Source organism: Lissotriton vulgaris, chromosome 10 (genome assembly GCF_964263255.1).
Source record: "Lissotriton vulgaris chromosome 10, aLisVul1.2, whole genome shotgun sequence".
NCBI lineage: Eukaryota > Metazoa > Chordata > Amphibia > Caudata > Salamandridae > Lissotriton > Lissotriton vulgaris.
In genome coordinates this window covers 1,103,722,930-1,103,737,392 of record NC_141698.1, presented here as the reverse complement: position 1 = coordinate 1,103,737,392, position 14,463 = coordinate 1,103,722,930, and the positions used below count along the sequence as shown (strand labels likewise).

Sequence of the window (14,463 nt, the reverse complement as noted above, 5' to 3'; positions counted from 1 at the left end):
CTGAGTATACCCTGCCACACCTATAGTGGCCAAAAACGATTCAGAAAAAGGGGGTGGTGATGAACAGAGTGTCTGAATTGAGCAGACCACTCTTACCCAGTCCAAAGATCAGGGCTTGATCCATCACCGTTCTTTATCTCACTGCACCATCCCAGCTCAGAACCTGGCTATATGCAAATCAGTCTGTCCCTGGCCCAGTGCATCATGGGAACAGGGCAGACTAAACTACCAAGCCAATTCTTCACCAGAAAGGAGACCAGCTACCGGGGACCGGTTTCTGGCATTTCAGCCTTCTTCGGCCCGGCTTGCTTGAATCCTGATGGTGCAGTGAGAAAGGGACTCATGTCTGAGTATACCCTGCCACACCTATAGTGGCCAAAAACGATTCAGAAAAAGGGGGTGGTGATGAACAGAGTGTCTGAATTAAGCAGACCACTCTTACCCAGTCCAAAGATCAGGGTTTGATCCATCACCGTTCGAAAGTTCCAGGCATACCAGTCTAGACTCGATACAGTCCAGTCTCTCATATATCGGGTGGATTGATTTTTCCAAGATAGTTTCCAACTTTTTCCAAAACAGGGCAGCCGGCTCATCCGATAAATCACCCTCCGTGTTTGGCTGGGGAGTTGCCTCTATATTAGCTGGACTCGGCAATTTGGGACAGTCTGTGGTGCCAGATGAGCATTCTCCTTAGCCCCCAGATCTTTTCCTTTTTTCCCCTTTTTTCCCAAGCTTGTGCTTGTCCTTGCACCCCTGGGCGTTTGCTTTTTGGTGCCATGCACTTTGGCTGCGGTGCTGAGCCCTTTTTTGCATTACTTGCTGACCTGGTCTTGATACTGGAGAAAGTCGGCTTTTCCGGAGGGATACTTTGGTTAGTCTTGACTATTGGTACTATAGGCCGTTGTTGTTCAGGTGATACAGTATAAGGCCACTGATATCTTCCTCCAAGGAAAACAGGGTGTCTCCAAGATCAGCCCCATTGGGAACAGGTGACTTAACAATAGCCAAACTTCCCATTGATGACCGTTTGTCGAAGAGGGGGTCTAGTGATAATCTCTTTTCAGTCAGCTCAATGTCCTTAGCTAGTGCTGATGACACCAGTATGAGGAAATTATCTAGGGTGCCCATTAGTGACCCGCCAACATTCTTTCCGCTATGTTCTCCTGAAGTAGAAGCCGTGGCCATAGCAAATCTATAACTTTAGCATGACTTTCCTCTACTTCTGGCTGCGGTCAAGAGTTCTGACCTTTACAGGTTGGACAGTAAATCAACGAGATAGCACTAACCTTAATCAAATGTAGATGTTAAAGGGTTACCCGTCCCGTCCTTGTTCGTGCTTAAACGGGCTTAAACGGGCCCGCCTTTGGCCCGGCGCGCGTCCGCGCAGCGTGAATGATGACACACTAAATAGGCGCGGTGAGCAGATGATCTGTGCCAGGTGTGGGCTTAGCAGCGTGCCCCCTGGGAGTGGTAGTTCCTCCTTCTGCCTCTTGCCTCTGCTGCCAAACAGCCCAAACAGCGATGCGGCTCCAGCGGCAGCGTGAGCGGCGAGGCTCTAATTAGGCGCGGTGAGCAGATGATCTGTGCCAGGTGTGGGCTTAACAGCATGCCCCCTGGGAGTTGTAGTTCCTCCTTCTGCCTCTTGCCTCTGCAGCTAAACAGCCCAAACAGCGATGCGGCTCCCGCGGTAGCGGGAGCGGCGAGGCGCTAAATAGGCGCGATGAGCAGATGATCTGTGCCAGGTGTGGCCATAACAGCATGCCCCCTGGGAGTGGTAGTTCCTCCTTCCGACTCTTGCCTCTGCAGCCAAACAGCCCAAACAGCGATGCGGCTCCCCAGGTATGGGGTAAGTATGATGAACAGGTTTTCTTCTGTCCTCTGTAGATAGCAGCAAGTGTGCATGTTTGTTGGTTTTGTTTACTCTTGTGTTTCCTGTGGCACATGTACTCTGGATGGAACTCTGCACACTTTGTCATGGTTTTCTGCGTGTGGAACAAAGTGCTTGGTATTTAGTCAGAATGAAATCTTGACCTTCGAAGCCATCCAGTGTATGTGACACGAAGCCCAGCTTCAGTCCTCTTTGGTTGCCTTGGGTTGCTTATGTGGTGCTTAGCCAGTGGGTTGTTTGTGCCACTTTGCTTCAAAGTGGGTGCTCTGCATTCAGTGCTGCAAGTGGAAAAGCCAGCGGCTTGGTGTGCACCTCCTTGGTCCTTGGCCATTCATTCACTGTGCTTCATTTGTTGTTGGAAATTGTGTTTCAAGAGCTCTTGGGATTCAAGTTAGTTCTTCGAATTCTGATGGTTTTAACGTTGAATATTTAATGGGGTAAAGAGGACGAAAGGCCCTCTGAGTCGACAAAGCCCCTCTCTCTTGTCTGGTCCATGGCAGAGAGGGTCTGACATTCCCTAACTACCCCAATGACTCCTTGGTGGGGCCTGTCTCCCTTGTGGACCCCTTGTCACCCTTGCAAGGGTGCTCTGCACTCCAGAGTGTCCCTGTTTCTCCTGAAGGGCTCCCCTCATTCCATCGCCTCGCCTCTAACTCACAAGTGCTGGTCCTCACTCAAATGCTTGCACTTCTCATAGAGTGAATGTTTGTTTTGTTTTCCTGTAGGATAGACTTGTTCATTCCTGGTGTCCCAAAAGTGGGCGGATTTTCCATTTGCTCCAGCCCGGGGATGCTGAAGAGAGAAGGGGTGCTGGAGCTTGCAGTAAAGTATAGCGTGCACCCCCCAGCGCATTGGATACACACGCAGGTAATACCAAAAATGGCGCAGTTTCTGTCCCTGAGCCACAGCTGAAGCACATCTGTCCCCTCTGCACTATCAGCAGAGCCTCTGTCTCTTTTGGGTGCTGCTTTTAGGGTGTTTTACCCCTGTAACTTCTGACTTCAGTGTGTCTGCCCCACTATGCCTCTGACCGGACTGTCTGCCCCTCCTCACCCACCAGGCTCCTGACTGTTGTATTTGACCCCTATGAGCCCTGCAAGGCAGTGTGCATGCCCCATCTGGGCCCTCCAAGCAGCAAATCTGTCCTCTCCAACCCCTTACTGCTGTACATCTGCACCCTTAGGGGCATGTTCAGATGCTCCTACCTCCCCTGTCGCCTGATTAGCCCTCCTGGAACTGACTAGAGTGTATTCACCTCTGGGCCCTGCTGCAGCGCGTCAGCCACATTTGGGAACTGACAACAGAGTACCTGCCCTCTCATGCCCCTCACCTCAGTGTGTCTGCCGCCTGTGGCTGGAGTACCGGCATCTTCTGGCCCAAGACAAGTGTCTGCCTCCTGGCCCCTTACTAGAGTTTCTGCCCACCTCCAGGCTCTGAATGCAGCACGTCTGCCCTGTCTGGGGCTTGACTGCAGTGTGTCTGCTCCCTCAAACCACCTGACTGCAGCACGTCTGCTCCCTCAAACCTCTAACGGCAGTGTGTCTGCCGCACCTGGGCCCTGGCTAGATTATCTGCCTTTGACTAGAGAGTCTGAGCACCATGGGGCCCTTATGGCAACACCCTCCCCCCTGACTACAACCTGTCCGCCTACTCTGGGCTCTGACTGCAGCACATCTGCTGCCTCAAACTCCTGACTGTAGCGCGTCGGCTCCCTCAAACCTCTGACTGCAGCGCGTCGGCTCCCTCAAACCTCTGACTGCAGCGCGTCGGCTCCCTCAAACCTCTGACTGCAGCGCGTCGGCTCCCTCAAACCTCTGACTGCAGCGCGTCGGCTCCCTCAAACCTCTGACTGCAGCGCGTCGGCTCCCTCAAACCTCTGACTGCAGCGCGTCGGCTCCCTCAAACCTCTGACTGCAGCGCGTCGGCTCCCTCAAACCTTTGACTGCAGCGCGTCGGCTCCCTCAAACCTTTGACTGCAGCGCGTCGGCTCCCTCAAACCTCTGACTGCAGCGCGTCGGCTCCCTCAAACCTCTGACTGCAGCGCGTCGGCTCCCTCAAACCTCTGACTGCAGCGCGTCGGCTGCCTCAAACCCCTGACTGCAGCGCGTCGGCTGCCTCAAACCCCTGACTGCAGCGCGTCGGCTGCCTCAAACCCCTGACTGCAGCGCGTCTGCTGACTCAAACCCCTGACTGCAGCGCATCTGCTGCCTCAAACCCCTGACTGCAGCGCGTCTGCTGCCTCAAACCCCTGACTGCAGCGCGTCTGCTGCCTCAAACCCCTGACTGCAGCGCGTCTGCTGCCTCAAACCCCTGACTGCAGCGCGTCTGCTGCCTCAAACCCCTGACTGCAGCGCGTCTGCTGCCTCAAACCCCTGACTGCAGCGCGTCTGCTGCCTCAAACCCCTGACTGCAGTGCGTCTGCTGCCACAAACCCCTGACTGCAGTGCGTCTGCTGCCTCAAACCCCTGACTGCAGTGCGTCTGCTGCCTCAAACCCCTGACTGCAGTGCGTCTGCTGCCTCAAACCTCTGACTGCAGCGCGTCTGCTCTCTCAAACCTCTGACTGCAGCGCGTCTGCTCCCTCAAACCTCTGACTGCAGCGCGTCTGCTCCCTCAAACCTCTGACTGCAGCGCGTCTGCTCCCTCAAACCTCTGACTGCAGCGCGTCTGCTCCCTCAAACCTCTGAGGGCAGCGCGTCTGCTCCCTCAAAGGTCTGACTGCAGTGAGACTGCTCCCTCAAGCCCCTGCCTGCAGTGCGTCTGCTGCCTCAAACCCCTGCCTGCAGTGCGTCTGCTGCCTCAAACCCCTGACTGCAGTGCGTCTGCTGCCTCAAACCCCTGACTGCAGTGCGTCTGCTGCCTCACACCCCTGACTGCAGTTCGTCTGCTGCCTCACACCCCTGACTGCAGTGCTTCTGCTCCCTCAAACCCCTGACTGCAGCACTACTGCTCCCTCAAACCCCTGACTGCAGCACAACTGCTCCCTCTGACTGCAGCCCGTCTGCTCCCTCAAACCCCTGACTGCAGTGCTTCTGCTGCCTCAAACCCCTGACTGCAGCGCGTCTGCTCCCTCAAACCTCTGACTGCAGCGCGTCTGCTCCCTCAAACCTCTGACTGCAGCGCGTCTGCTCCCTCAAACCTCTGACTGCAGCGCGTCTGCTCCCTCAAACCTCTGACTGCAGCGCGTCTGCTCCCTCAAACCTCTGAGGGCAGCGCGTCTGCTCCCTCAAAGGTCTGACTGCAGTGTGTCTGCTGCCTCACACCCCTGACTGTAGTGCATCTGCTAGCTCACACCCCTGACTGTAGTGCGCCTGCTGCCTCACACCCCTGACTGCAGTGCGTCTGCTGCCTCACACCCCTGACTGCAGTGCGTCTGCTGCCACCCCTGACTGCAGTGCGTCTGCTGCCTCACACCCCTGACTGTAGTGCGTCTGCTGCCTCACACCCCTGACTGCAGCACAACTACTCCATCAAACCCCTGACTGCAGCACAACTGCTCGCTTAAACCTCTGACTGCAGCCCGTCTGCTACCTCAAACCCCTGACTGCAGCCCGTCTGCTACCTCAAACCCCTGACTGCAGCCCGTCTGCTGCCTCAAACCCCTGACTGCAGCGCGTCTGCTGCCTCAAACCCCTGACTGCAGCACAACTGCTCCCTCAAACCCCTGACTGCAGCACAACTGCTCCCTCAAACCCCTGACTGCAGCACAACTGCTCCCTCAAACCCCTGACTGCAGCCCGTCTGCTCCCTCAAACTTCTGACTGCAGCGCGTCTGCTCCCTCAAACCTCTGACTGCAGCGCGTCGGCTCCCTCAAACCTTTGACTGCAGCGCGTCGGCTCCCTCAAACCTCTGACTGCAGCGCGTCAGCTCCCTCAAACCTCTGACTGCAGCGCGTCAGCTCCCTCAAACCTCTGACTGCAGCACGTCGGCTCCCTCAAACCTCTGACTGCAGCGCGTCGGCTGCCTCAAACCCCTGACTGCAGCGCGTCGGCTGCCTCAAACCCCTGACTGCAGCGCGTCGGCTGCCTCAAACTCCTGACTGCAGCGCGTCTGCTGCCTCAAACCCCTGACTGCAGCGCGTCTGCTGCCTCAAACCCCTGACTGCAGCGCGTCTGCTGCCTCAAACCCCTGACTGCAGCGCGTCTGCTGCCTCAAACCCCTGACTGCAGCGCGTCTGCTGCCTCAAACCCCTGACTGCAGCGCGCCTGCTGCCTCAAACCCCTGACTGCAGCGCGCCTGCTGCCTCAAACCCCTGACTGCAGCGCGTCTGCTGCCTCAAACCCCTGACTGCAGCGCGTCTGCTGCCTCAAACCCCTGACTGCAGTGCGTCTGCTGCCACAAACCCCTGACTGCAGTGCGTCTACTGCCTCAAACCCCTGACTGCAGTGCGTCTGCTGCCTCAAACCCCTGACTGCAGTGCGTCTGCTGCCTCAAACCTCTGACTGCAGTGCGTCTGCTGCCTCAAACCTCTGACTGCAGCGCGTCTGCTCCCTCAAACCTCTGACTGCAGCGCGTCTGCTCCCTCAAACCTCTGACTGCAGCGCGTCTGCTCCCTCAAACCTCTGACTGCAGCGCGTCTGCTCCCTCAAACCTCTGACTGCAGCGTGTCTGCTCCCTCAAACCTCTGACTGCAGCGCGTCTGCTCCCTCAAACCTCTGAGGGCAGCGCGTCTGCTCCCTCAAAGGTCTGACTGCAGTGAGACTGCTCCCTCAAACCCCTGCCTGCAGTGCGTCTGCTGCCTCAAACCCCTGCCTGCAGTGCGTCTGCTGCCTCAAACCCCTGCCTGCAGTGCGTCTGCTGCCTCAAACCCCTGCCTGCAGTGCGTCTGCTGCCTCAAACCCCTGACTGCAGTGCGTCTGCTGCCTCACACCCCTGACTGCAGTGCGTCTGCTGCCTCACACCCCTGACTGCAGTTCGTCTGCTGCCTCACACCCCTGACTGCAGTGCGTCTGCTGCCTCACACCCCTGACTGCAGTGCTTCTGCTCCCTCAAACCCCTGACTGCAGCACTACTGCTCCCTCAAACCCCTGACTGCAGCACAACTGCTCCCTCTGACTGCAGCCCGTCTGCTCCCTCAAACCCCTGACTGCAGTGCTTCTGCTGCCTCAAACCCCTGACTGCAGCGCGTCTGCTCCCTCAAACCTCTGACTGCAGCGCGTCTGCTCCCTCAAACCTCTGACTGCAGCGCGTCTGCTCCCTCAAACCTCTGACTGCAGCGCGTCTGCTCCCTCAAACCTCTGACTGCAGCGCGTCTGCTCCCTCAAACCTCTGACTGCAGCGCGTCGGCTGCCTCAAACTCCTGACTGCAGCGCGTCTGCTGCCTCAAACCCCTGACTGCAGCGCGTCTGCTGCCTCAAACCCCTGACTGCAGCGCGTCTGCTGCCTCAAACCCCTGACTGCAGCGCGTCTGCTGCCTCAAACCCCTGACTGCAGCGCGTCTGCTGCCTCAAACCCCTGACTGCAGCGCGCCTGCTGCCTCAAACCCCTGACTGCAGCGCGTCTGCTGCCTCAAACCCCTGACTGCAGCGCGTCTGCTGCCTCAAACCCCTGACTGCAGCGCGTCTGCTGCCTCAAACCCCTGACTGCAGTGCGTCTGCTGCCACAAACCCCTGACTGCAGTGCGTCTACTGCCTCAAACCCCTGACTGCAGTGCGTCTGCTGCCTCAAACCCCTGACTGCAGTGCGTCTGCTGCCTCAAACCTCTGACTGCAGTGCGTCTGCTGCCTCAAACCTCTGACTGCAGCGCGTCTGCTCCCTCAAACCTCTGACTGCAGCGCGTCTGCTCCCTCAAACCTCTGACTGCAGCGCGTCTGCTCCCTCAAACCTCTGACTGCAGCGCGTCTGCTCCCTCAAACCTCTGACTGCAGCGTGTCTGCTCCCTCAAACCTCTGACTGCAGCGCGTCTGCTCCCTCAAACCTCTGAGGGCAGCGCGTCTGCTCCCTCAAAGGTCTGACTGCAGTGAGACTGCTCCCTCAAACCCCTGCCTGCAGTGCGTCTGCTGCCTCAAACCCCTGCCTGCAGTGCGTCTGCTGCCTCAAACCCCTGCCTGCAGTGCGTCTGCTGCCTCAAACCCCTGACTGCAGTGCGTCTGCTGCCTCACACCCCTGACTGCAGTGCGTCTGCTGCCTCACACCCCTGACTGCAGTTCGTCTGCTGCCTCACACCCCTGACTGCAGTGCGTCTGCTGCCTCACACCCCTGACTGCAGTGCTTCTGCTCCCTCAAACCCCTGACTGCAGCACTACTGCTCCCTCAAACCCCTGACTGCAGCACAACTGCTCCCTCTGACTGCAGCCCGTCTGCTCCCTCAAACCCCTGACTGCAGTGCTTCTGCTGCCTCAAACCCCTGACTGCAGCGCGTCTGCTCCCTCAAACCTCTGACTGCAGCGCGTCTGCTCCCTCAAACCTCTGACTGCAGCGCGTCTGCTCCCTCAAACCTCTGACTGCAGCGCGTCTGCTCCCTCAAACCTCTGACTGCAGCGCGTCTGCTCCCTCAAACCTCTGACTGCAGCGCGTCTGCTCCCTCAAACCTCTGAGGGCAGCGCGTCTGCTCCCTCAAAGGTCTGACTGCAGTGTGTCTGCTGCCTCACACCCCTGACTGTAGTGCATCTGCTAGCTCACACCCCTGACTGTAGTGCGTCTGCTGCCTCACACCCCTGACTGCAGTGCGTCTGCTGCCACCCCTGACTGCAGTGCGTCTGCTGCCTCACACCCCTGACTGCAGTGCGTCTGCTGCCTCACACCCCTGACTGCAGCACAACTGCTCCCTCAAACCCCTGACTGCAGCCCGTCTGCTCCCTCAAACTTCTGACTGCAGCGCTTCTGCTCCCTCAAACTTCTGACTGCGGCAAGACGGAGGTCCTCATCCTGGGCTCCTCTCCCTCCGCCTGGGACGACTCCTGGTGGCCTCCCGCCCTGGGCACCGCACCCAAACCGACAGACCATGCACGCAACCTGGGCTTCATCCTGGACCCCTCCCTCTCCATGACCAGGCAAGTCAACAACGTCTCCTCGTCGTGCTTCAACATCCTACGCATGCTACGGAAGATCTTCTGGTGGATCCCCACCGAGACCAGGAAGACCGTCACCCAGGCCCTCGTCACCAGCCGACTGGACTACGGCAACGCCCTCTACGCCGGTACCACCGCCAAGCTCCAGAAGAGACTCCAGCGGATCCAGAACGCCTCAGCCAGACTCATCCTCGACATCCCACGAACCAGCCACATCTCCGGACATCTGAGAGACCTTCACTGGCTCCCCGTCAACAAAAGAATCACCTTCCGCCTCCTCACCCACGCACACAAAGCCCTACACGACCAAGGCCCGAGCTACCTCAACAGCCGAGTCAACTTCTACGCTCCCAAACGCCACCTCCGATCAGCCAACCACGCCCTCGCCGCCGTCCCCCGCATCCGAAGAGCGACTACAGGAGGAAGGTCCTTCTCCTACCTGGCCGCCAAGACCTGGAACTCCCTCCCGACCGACCTGCGCCTGACCCAAGACCACCTCTCCTTCAGGAAGAAGCTGAAGACCTGGCTGTTCGAGCAGTAGCGGCACCCCCCCTGCCCCCCCAGCGCCTTGAGACCCTACGGGTATGTAGAGCGCTTTATAAGTGTCACTGATTGATTGATTGCAGCCTCACACCCCTGACTGCGGTGCGTCTGCTGCCTCACACCCCTGACTGCAGCGCGTCTGCTCCCTCAAACCTGACTGCGGTGCGTCTGCTGCCTCACACCCCTGACTGCGGCGTGTCTGCTGCCTCACACCCCTGACTGCAGTGCGTCTGCTGCCTCAAACCCCTGACTGCAGTGCGTCTGCTGCCTCAAACCCCTGACTGCAGTGCGTCTGCTGCCTCAAACCCCTGACTGCAGTGCGTCTGCTGCCTCAAACCCCTGACTGCAGCCCGTCTGCTACCTCAAACCCCTGACTGCAGCCGGTCTGCTACCTCAAACCCCTGACTGCAGTGCGTCTGCTGCCTCAAACCCCTGACTGCAGCACAACTGCTCCCTCAAACCCCTGACTGCAGCCTGTCTGCTCCCTTAAACCCCTGACTGCAGCCGGTCTGCTACCTCAAACCCCTGACTGCAGTGCGTCTGCTCCCTCAAACCCCTGACTGCAGCCTGTCTGCTCCCTTAAACCTCTGACTGCAGTGCGTCTGCTCCCTCAAACCTCTAACTGCAGCTCGTCGGCTCCCTCAAACCTCTGACTGCAGCGCGTCTGCTCCCTCACACCCCTGACTGCAGCCCATCTCCTGCCTCAAACCCCTATCTCCAGTGCATCTCCCCCTCTGGTCCCTGACTGCAGCCAGTCTCCTGCCTCAAACTCCTGACTGCAGGGCGTCTGCTCCCTCAAACCCCTGACTGCAGCACAACTGCTCCCTCAAACCCCTGACTGCAGCCAGTCTCCTGCCTCAAACCACCTGACTGCAGCGCGTCTGCTCCCTCAAACCTCTGACTGCAGCTCGTCGGCTCCCTCAAACCTCTGACTGCAGCTCGTCTGCTCCCTCACACCCCTGACTGCAGCGCGTCTGCTCCCTCACACCCCTGACTGCAGCGCGTCTGCTGCCTCAAACCCCTGACTGCAGTGCGTCTGCTGCCTCAAACCCCTGACTGCAGCACAACTGTTCCCTCAAACCCCTGACTGCAGCACAACTGCTCCCTCAAACCACCTGACTGCAGTGCGTCTGCTCCCTCAAACCTCCGACTGCAGCCTGTCTCCTGCCTCAAACCCCTGACTGCAGCCCGTCTCCTGCCTCAAACCCCTGACTGCAGCCAGTCTCCTGCCTCAAACCCCTGACTGCAGCCCGTCTCCTGCCTCAAACCCCTGACTGCAGCTCGTCTGCTCCCTCAAACCCCTGACTGCAGTGCGTCTGCTCCCTCAAACCTGACTGCTGCCTGTCTCCTGCCTCAAACTCCTGACTGCAGCACAACTGCTCCCTCAAACCCCTGACTGCAGTGCGTCTGCTCCCTCAAACCCCTGACTGCAGTGCGTCTGCTCCCTCAAACCTCTGACTGCAGTGCGTCTGCTCCCTCAAACCTCTGACTGCAGCTCGTCGGCTCCCTCAAACCTCTGACTGCAGCGCGTCTGCTCCCTCACACCCCTGACTGCAGCGCGTCTGCTGCCTCAAACCCCTGACTGCAGTGCGTCTGCTGCCTCAAACCCCTGACTGCAGCACAACTGTTCCCTCAAACCCCGACTGCAGCACAACTGTTCCCTCAAACCCCTGACTGCAGCACAACTGCTCCCTCAAACCACCTGACTGCAGTGCGGCTGCTCCCTCAAACCTCCGACTGCAGCCTGTCTCCTGCCTCAAACCCCTGACTGCAGCCCGTCTCCTGCCTCAAACCCCTGACTGCAGCCAGTCTCCTGCCTCAAACCCCTGACTGCAGCCAGTCTCCTGCCTCAAACCCCTGACTGCAGCCCGTCTCATGCCTCAAACCCCTGACTGCAGCCCGTCTCATGCCTCAAACCCCTGACTGCAGCCAGTCTCCTGCCTCAAACCCCTGACTGCAGCCCGTCTGCTCCCTCAAACCCCTGACTGCAGCGCGTCTGCTCCCTCAAACCCCTGACTGCAGTGCGTCTGCTCCCTCAAACCTCTGACTGCAGCGCGTCTGCTCCCTCAAACCTGACTGCAGCGCGTCTGATCCCTCAAACCTCTGACTGCAGCGCGTCTGATCCCTCAAACCTCTGACTGCAGCGCGTCTGATTCCTCAAACCTCTGACTGCAGCGCGTCTGATCCCTCAAACCTCTGACTGCAGCGCATCTGATCCCTCAAACCTCTTACTGCAGCGCGTCTGATCACTCAAACCTCTGACTGCAGCGCGTCTGATCCCTCAAACCTCTGACTGCAGCGCGTCTCTTGCCTCAAACCTCTGACTGCAGCGCATCTGATCCCTCAAACCTCTGACTGCAGCGCGTCTCTTGCCTCAAACCTCTGACTGCAGTTCGTCTCCTCCCTCAAACCTTTGACTGCAGCGCGTCTGCTCCCTCAAACCTCTGACTGCAGCGCGTCTCATGCCTCAAACCCCTGACTGCAGTGGATCTGCCCTCTCTAGACCGAATGCAGTACTTCTCTGACCTTAGAGCGTCCTCCCTGCCTTTGTTTCTGGATCACTTCAATTTAACACAAATCTCTTTACCAAACCAGCACACTTTATGTGTGAATATAAATCATTTATAGAACACACATATTAAATGTATGTCAAGTTTTATGCAAATTCATCATTACTGAACATCATAAATCTACTTTGTTATAGATACCTGCACATATACATGTACTAAAGGTAAAAAACCGTGCTCCTGCTCTAGCTGTGCTCAGGCAATCAAAGTGACACCGCAGTCTCACAAAGCTGTGCCCAGTTGCGCAGCAGCAAATAGTTAAAACAGTGACACATGTTTTGTTGACCTACTAAAATTGTGAGCAGGCCGCCGCCTTCAGAATGTAGAACGATGTTTCCAGATGTTAACACTGATATCCTACATCATCATGTATTGAGGTCTAGTACTAAGACATCTGGAATTGGGGTATTTTCAGTTGTGCTACAACCAATGTTATCGACATAATTCCATATAGTGAAGGCCGTGATGTGAATTCCAATCACATAGATGGATTACATTGTTTGGATTGGGTCATGGCCAATGGTACTCCAGTAGGATTGCTATACAAACTCAAGCACACAACAGAAGTCCCCATCATGGCTCTGATCCAGAGGGCAGGAGACTTGAAAAGTAGGTCTGCTCACATGGGATAGGTTGCATTGTGGAATACTCTCAGCATAGTGGAAAAGCTCTCTGTTCTCTCATCTTGGCCTCTGACCTTTCTTTTCATGGCCTCTGCGCTCTCATACTCACATTTGCCCTTTCTGCACTGACCTCTCGCTTCTGAGGTCCAGCTTCTGCTCACTTTGCCTCTGGCCTTTGCAGACTTGGCCCCTGACCTTTGCAGACTTGGCCCCTGACCTTTGCAGACTTGGCCCCTGACCTTTGCAGACTTGGCCCCTGACCTTTGCAGACTTGGCCCCTGACCTTTGCAGACTTGGCCCCTGACCCTTGCTGACTTGGCCCCTGACCCTTGCTGACTTGGCCCCTGACCTTTGCTGACTTGGCCCCTGACCCTTGCTGACTTGGCCCCTGACCCTTGCTGACTTGGCCCCTGACCCTTGCTGACTTCGCCCCTGTCCCTTGCGTACTTGGCCCCTGACCCTTGCGTACTTGGCCCCTGACCCTTGCTGACTTGGCCCCTGACCCTTGCTGACTTGGCCCCTGACCCTTGCTGACTTGGCCCCTGACCCTTGCTGACTTGGCCCCTGACCCTTGCTGACTTGGCCCCTGACCCTTGCTGACTTGGCCCCTGACCCTTGCTGACTTTGTCCTAACCTTTGGTCTCTTGGCCCCTGACCCTTGCTGACTTGGCCCCTGACCCTTGCGTACTTGGCCCCTGACCCTTGCTGATTTGACCACTGACCCTTGTGTGCTTGGCCCCTGACCCTTGTGTACTTGGCCCCTGACCCTTGCTGACTTGGCCCCTGACCCTTGCTGACTTGGCCCCTGACCTTTGGTCTCTTGGCCCTTAGCTTTGCTCATTTGTTTCCACAGTGCACATTGGACTCAGAAGTTGCTCTGCGAGTGGGCGGTGATTTCTTCTTTGATCCCCAACCGCGCGACCCTCCGGTGAACCTGCTGCTCATCGCTGGTGGGGTAGGGATTAACCCCCTGTTCTCCATGCTGCTGCACGTGGCTGATCTTCATGAGACGAGCGGAATGCAAGGGGACGGCTATCAGATGGGTGCCGTGACGCTATACTATAGTGCCAAAACGGCCAGCGAGTTGTTGTTTAAGGTAATCCAGGAGGCTCGTCTCCCCGCTCCCCTACACTCCTAGCAATGTGTGCCTCTCCTCTTGTAAACCTTATGTACGCTCCCTTCAAAGTCTACGCCTCATCCTTTAACACAGCCTCAAAGAAAGGCGCATATAGCGCCCCTCACATCTGCACAGTGTGTTTTATTACAGTGTACTTGAGCCATCTGGAGGAATGTTCTAGAACCATCTTGGAACAGTGTTCTTTATGAATTTATTTTGTATGTAGGACTGCAGTGCCTCGGTCCTTGGTTTTGCTGCTCAATGGGGCAGTCGTTGTCACTACGTGTAAAAAAAAAAAAAAAAAAATAAGAGTATTTGTTGAGGGTGGTATCAACCAACCTCAAGTAATAATCACAATCCTTGTCGGTGTGAACCTCTAAAGTCCGTAAATAACCCTGAGCCCGACCCCCTGGTAGCTACGGCACAGAGCAGATAGGCTTAACTTAAAAGAAATATGTAAAGTATGAATGCAGTACCAAAACAATAGGAATGAAGTCAAAATGCAACACAAAAAAATCCCATACTAATTAAAAAAAAGAGTAGATTTTTATAAATAATATGGCCCCAAAACAGCATAAGTCCAATAAGAAGAACCATAGGAACGTTTTTTTTAAAGTTTTAAATAAAAATAGAGCAAAAAAGCATTAAGCACCCACCGTAGTCTACTGGTGGCAGTGGACTGGGGCCTCGGCACAATTTGAGACCGACCTCGATG

The 14,463-nt window shown here is 56.9% G+C and overlaps 1 protein-coding gene across 3 annotated transcripts in view; it reads left to right on the top strand.

Annotated features, from left to right (window-relative positions):
• OXNAD1 (oxidoreductase NAD binding domain containing 1) overlaps window positions 1-14,463 on the top strand; it is a 103,622-nt gene that overhangs the window by 70,759 nt on the left and 18,400 nt on the right. For all 3 annotated transcript variants that reach the window (XM_086942186.1, XM_086942187.1, XM_086942188.1), the window contains exons 5-6: window positions 2,614-2,755; window positions 13,485-13,727. In XM_086942186.1, coding sequence (XP_086798312.1) covers window positions 2,614-2,755; window positions 13,485-13,727 — 385 coding nt within the window. The remainder of the gene's footprint in view (window positions 1-2,613; window positions 2,756-13,484; window positions 13,728-14,463) is intronic.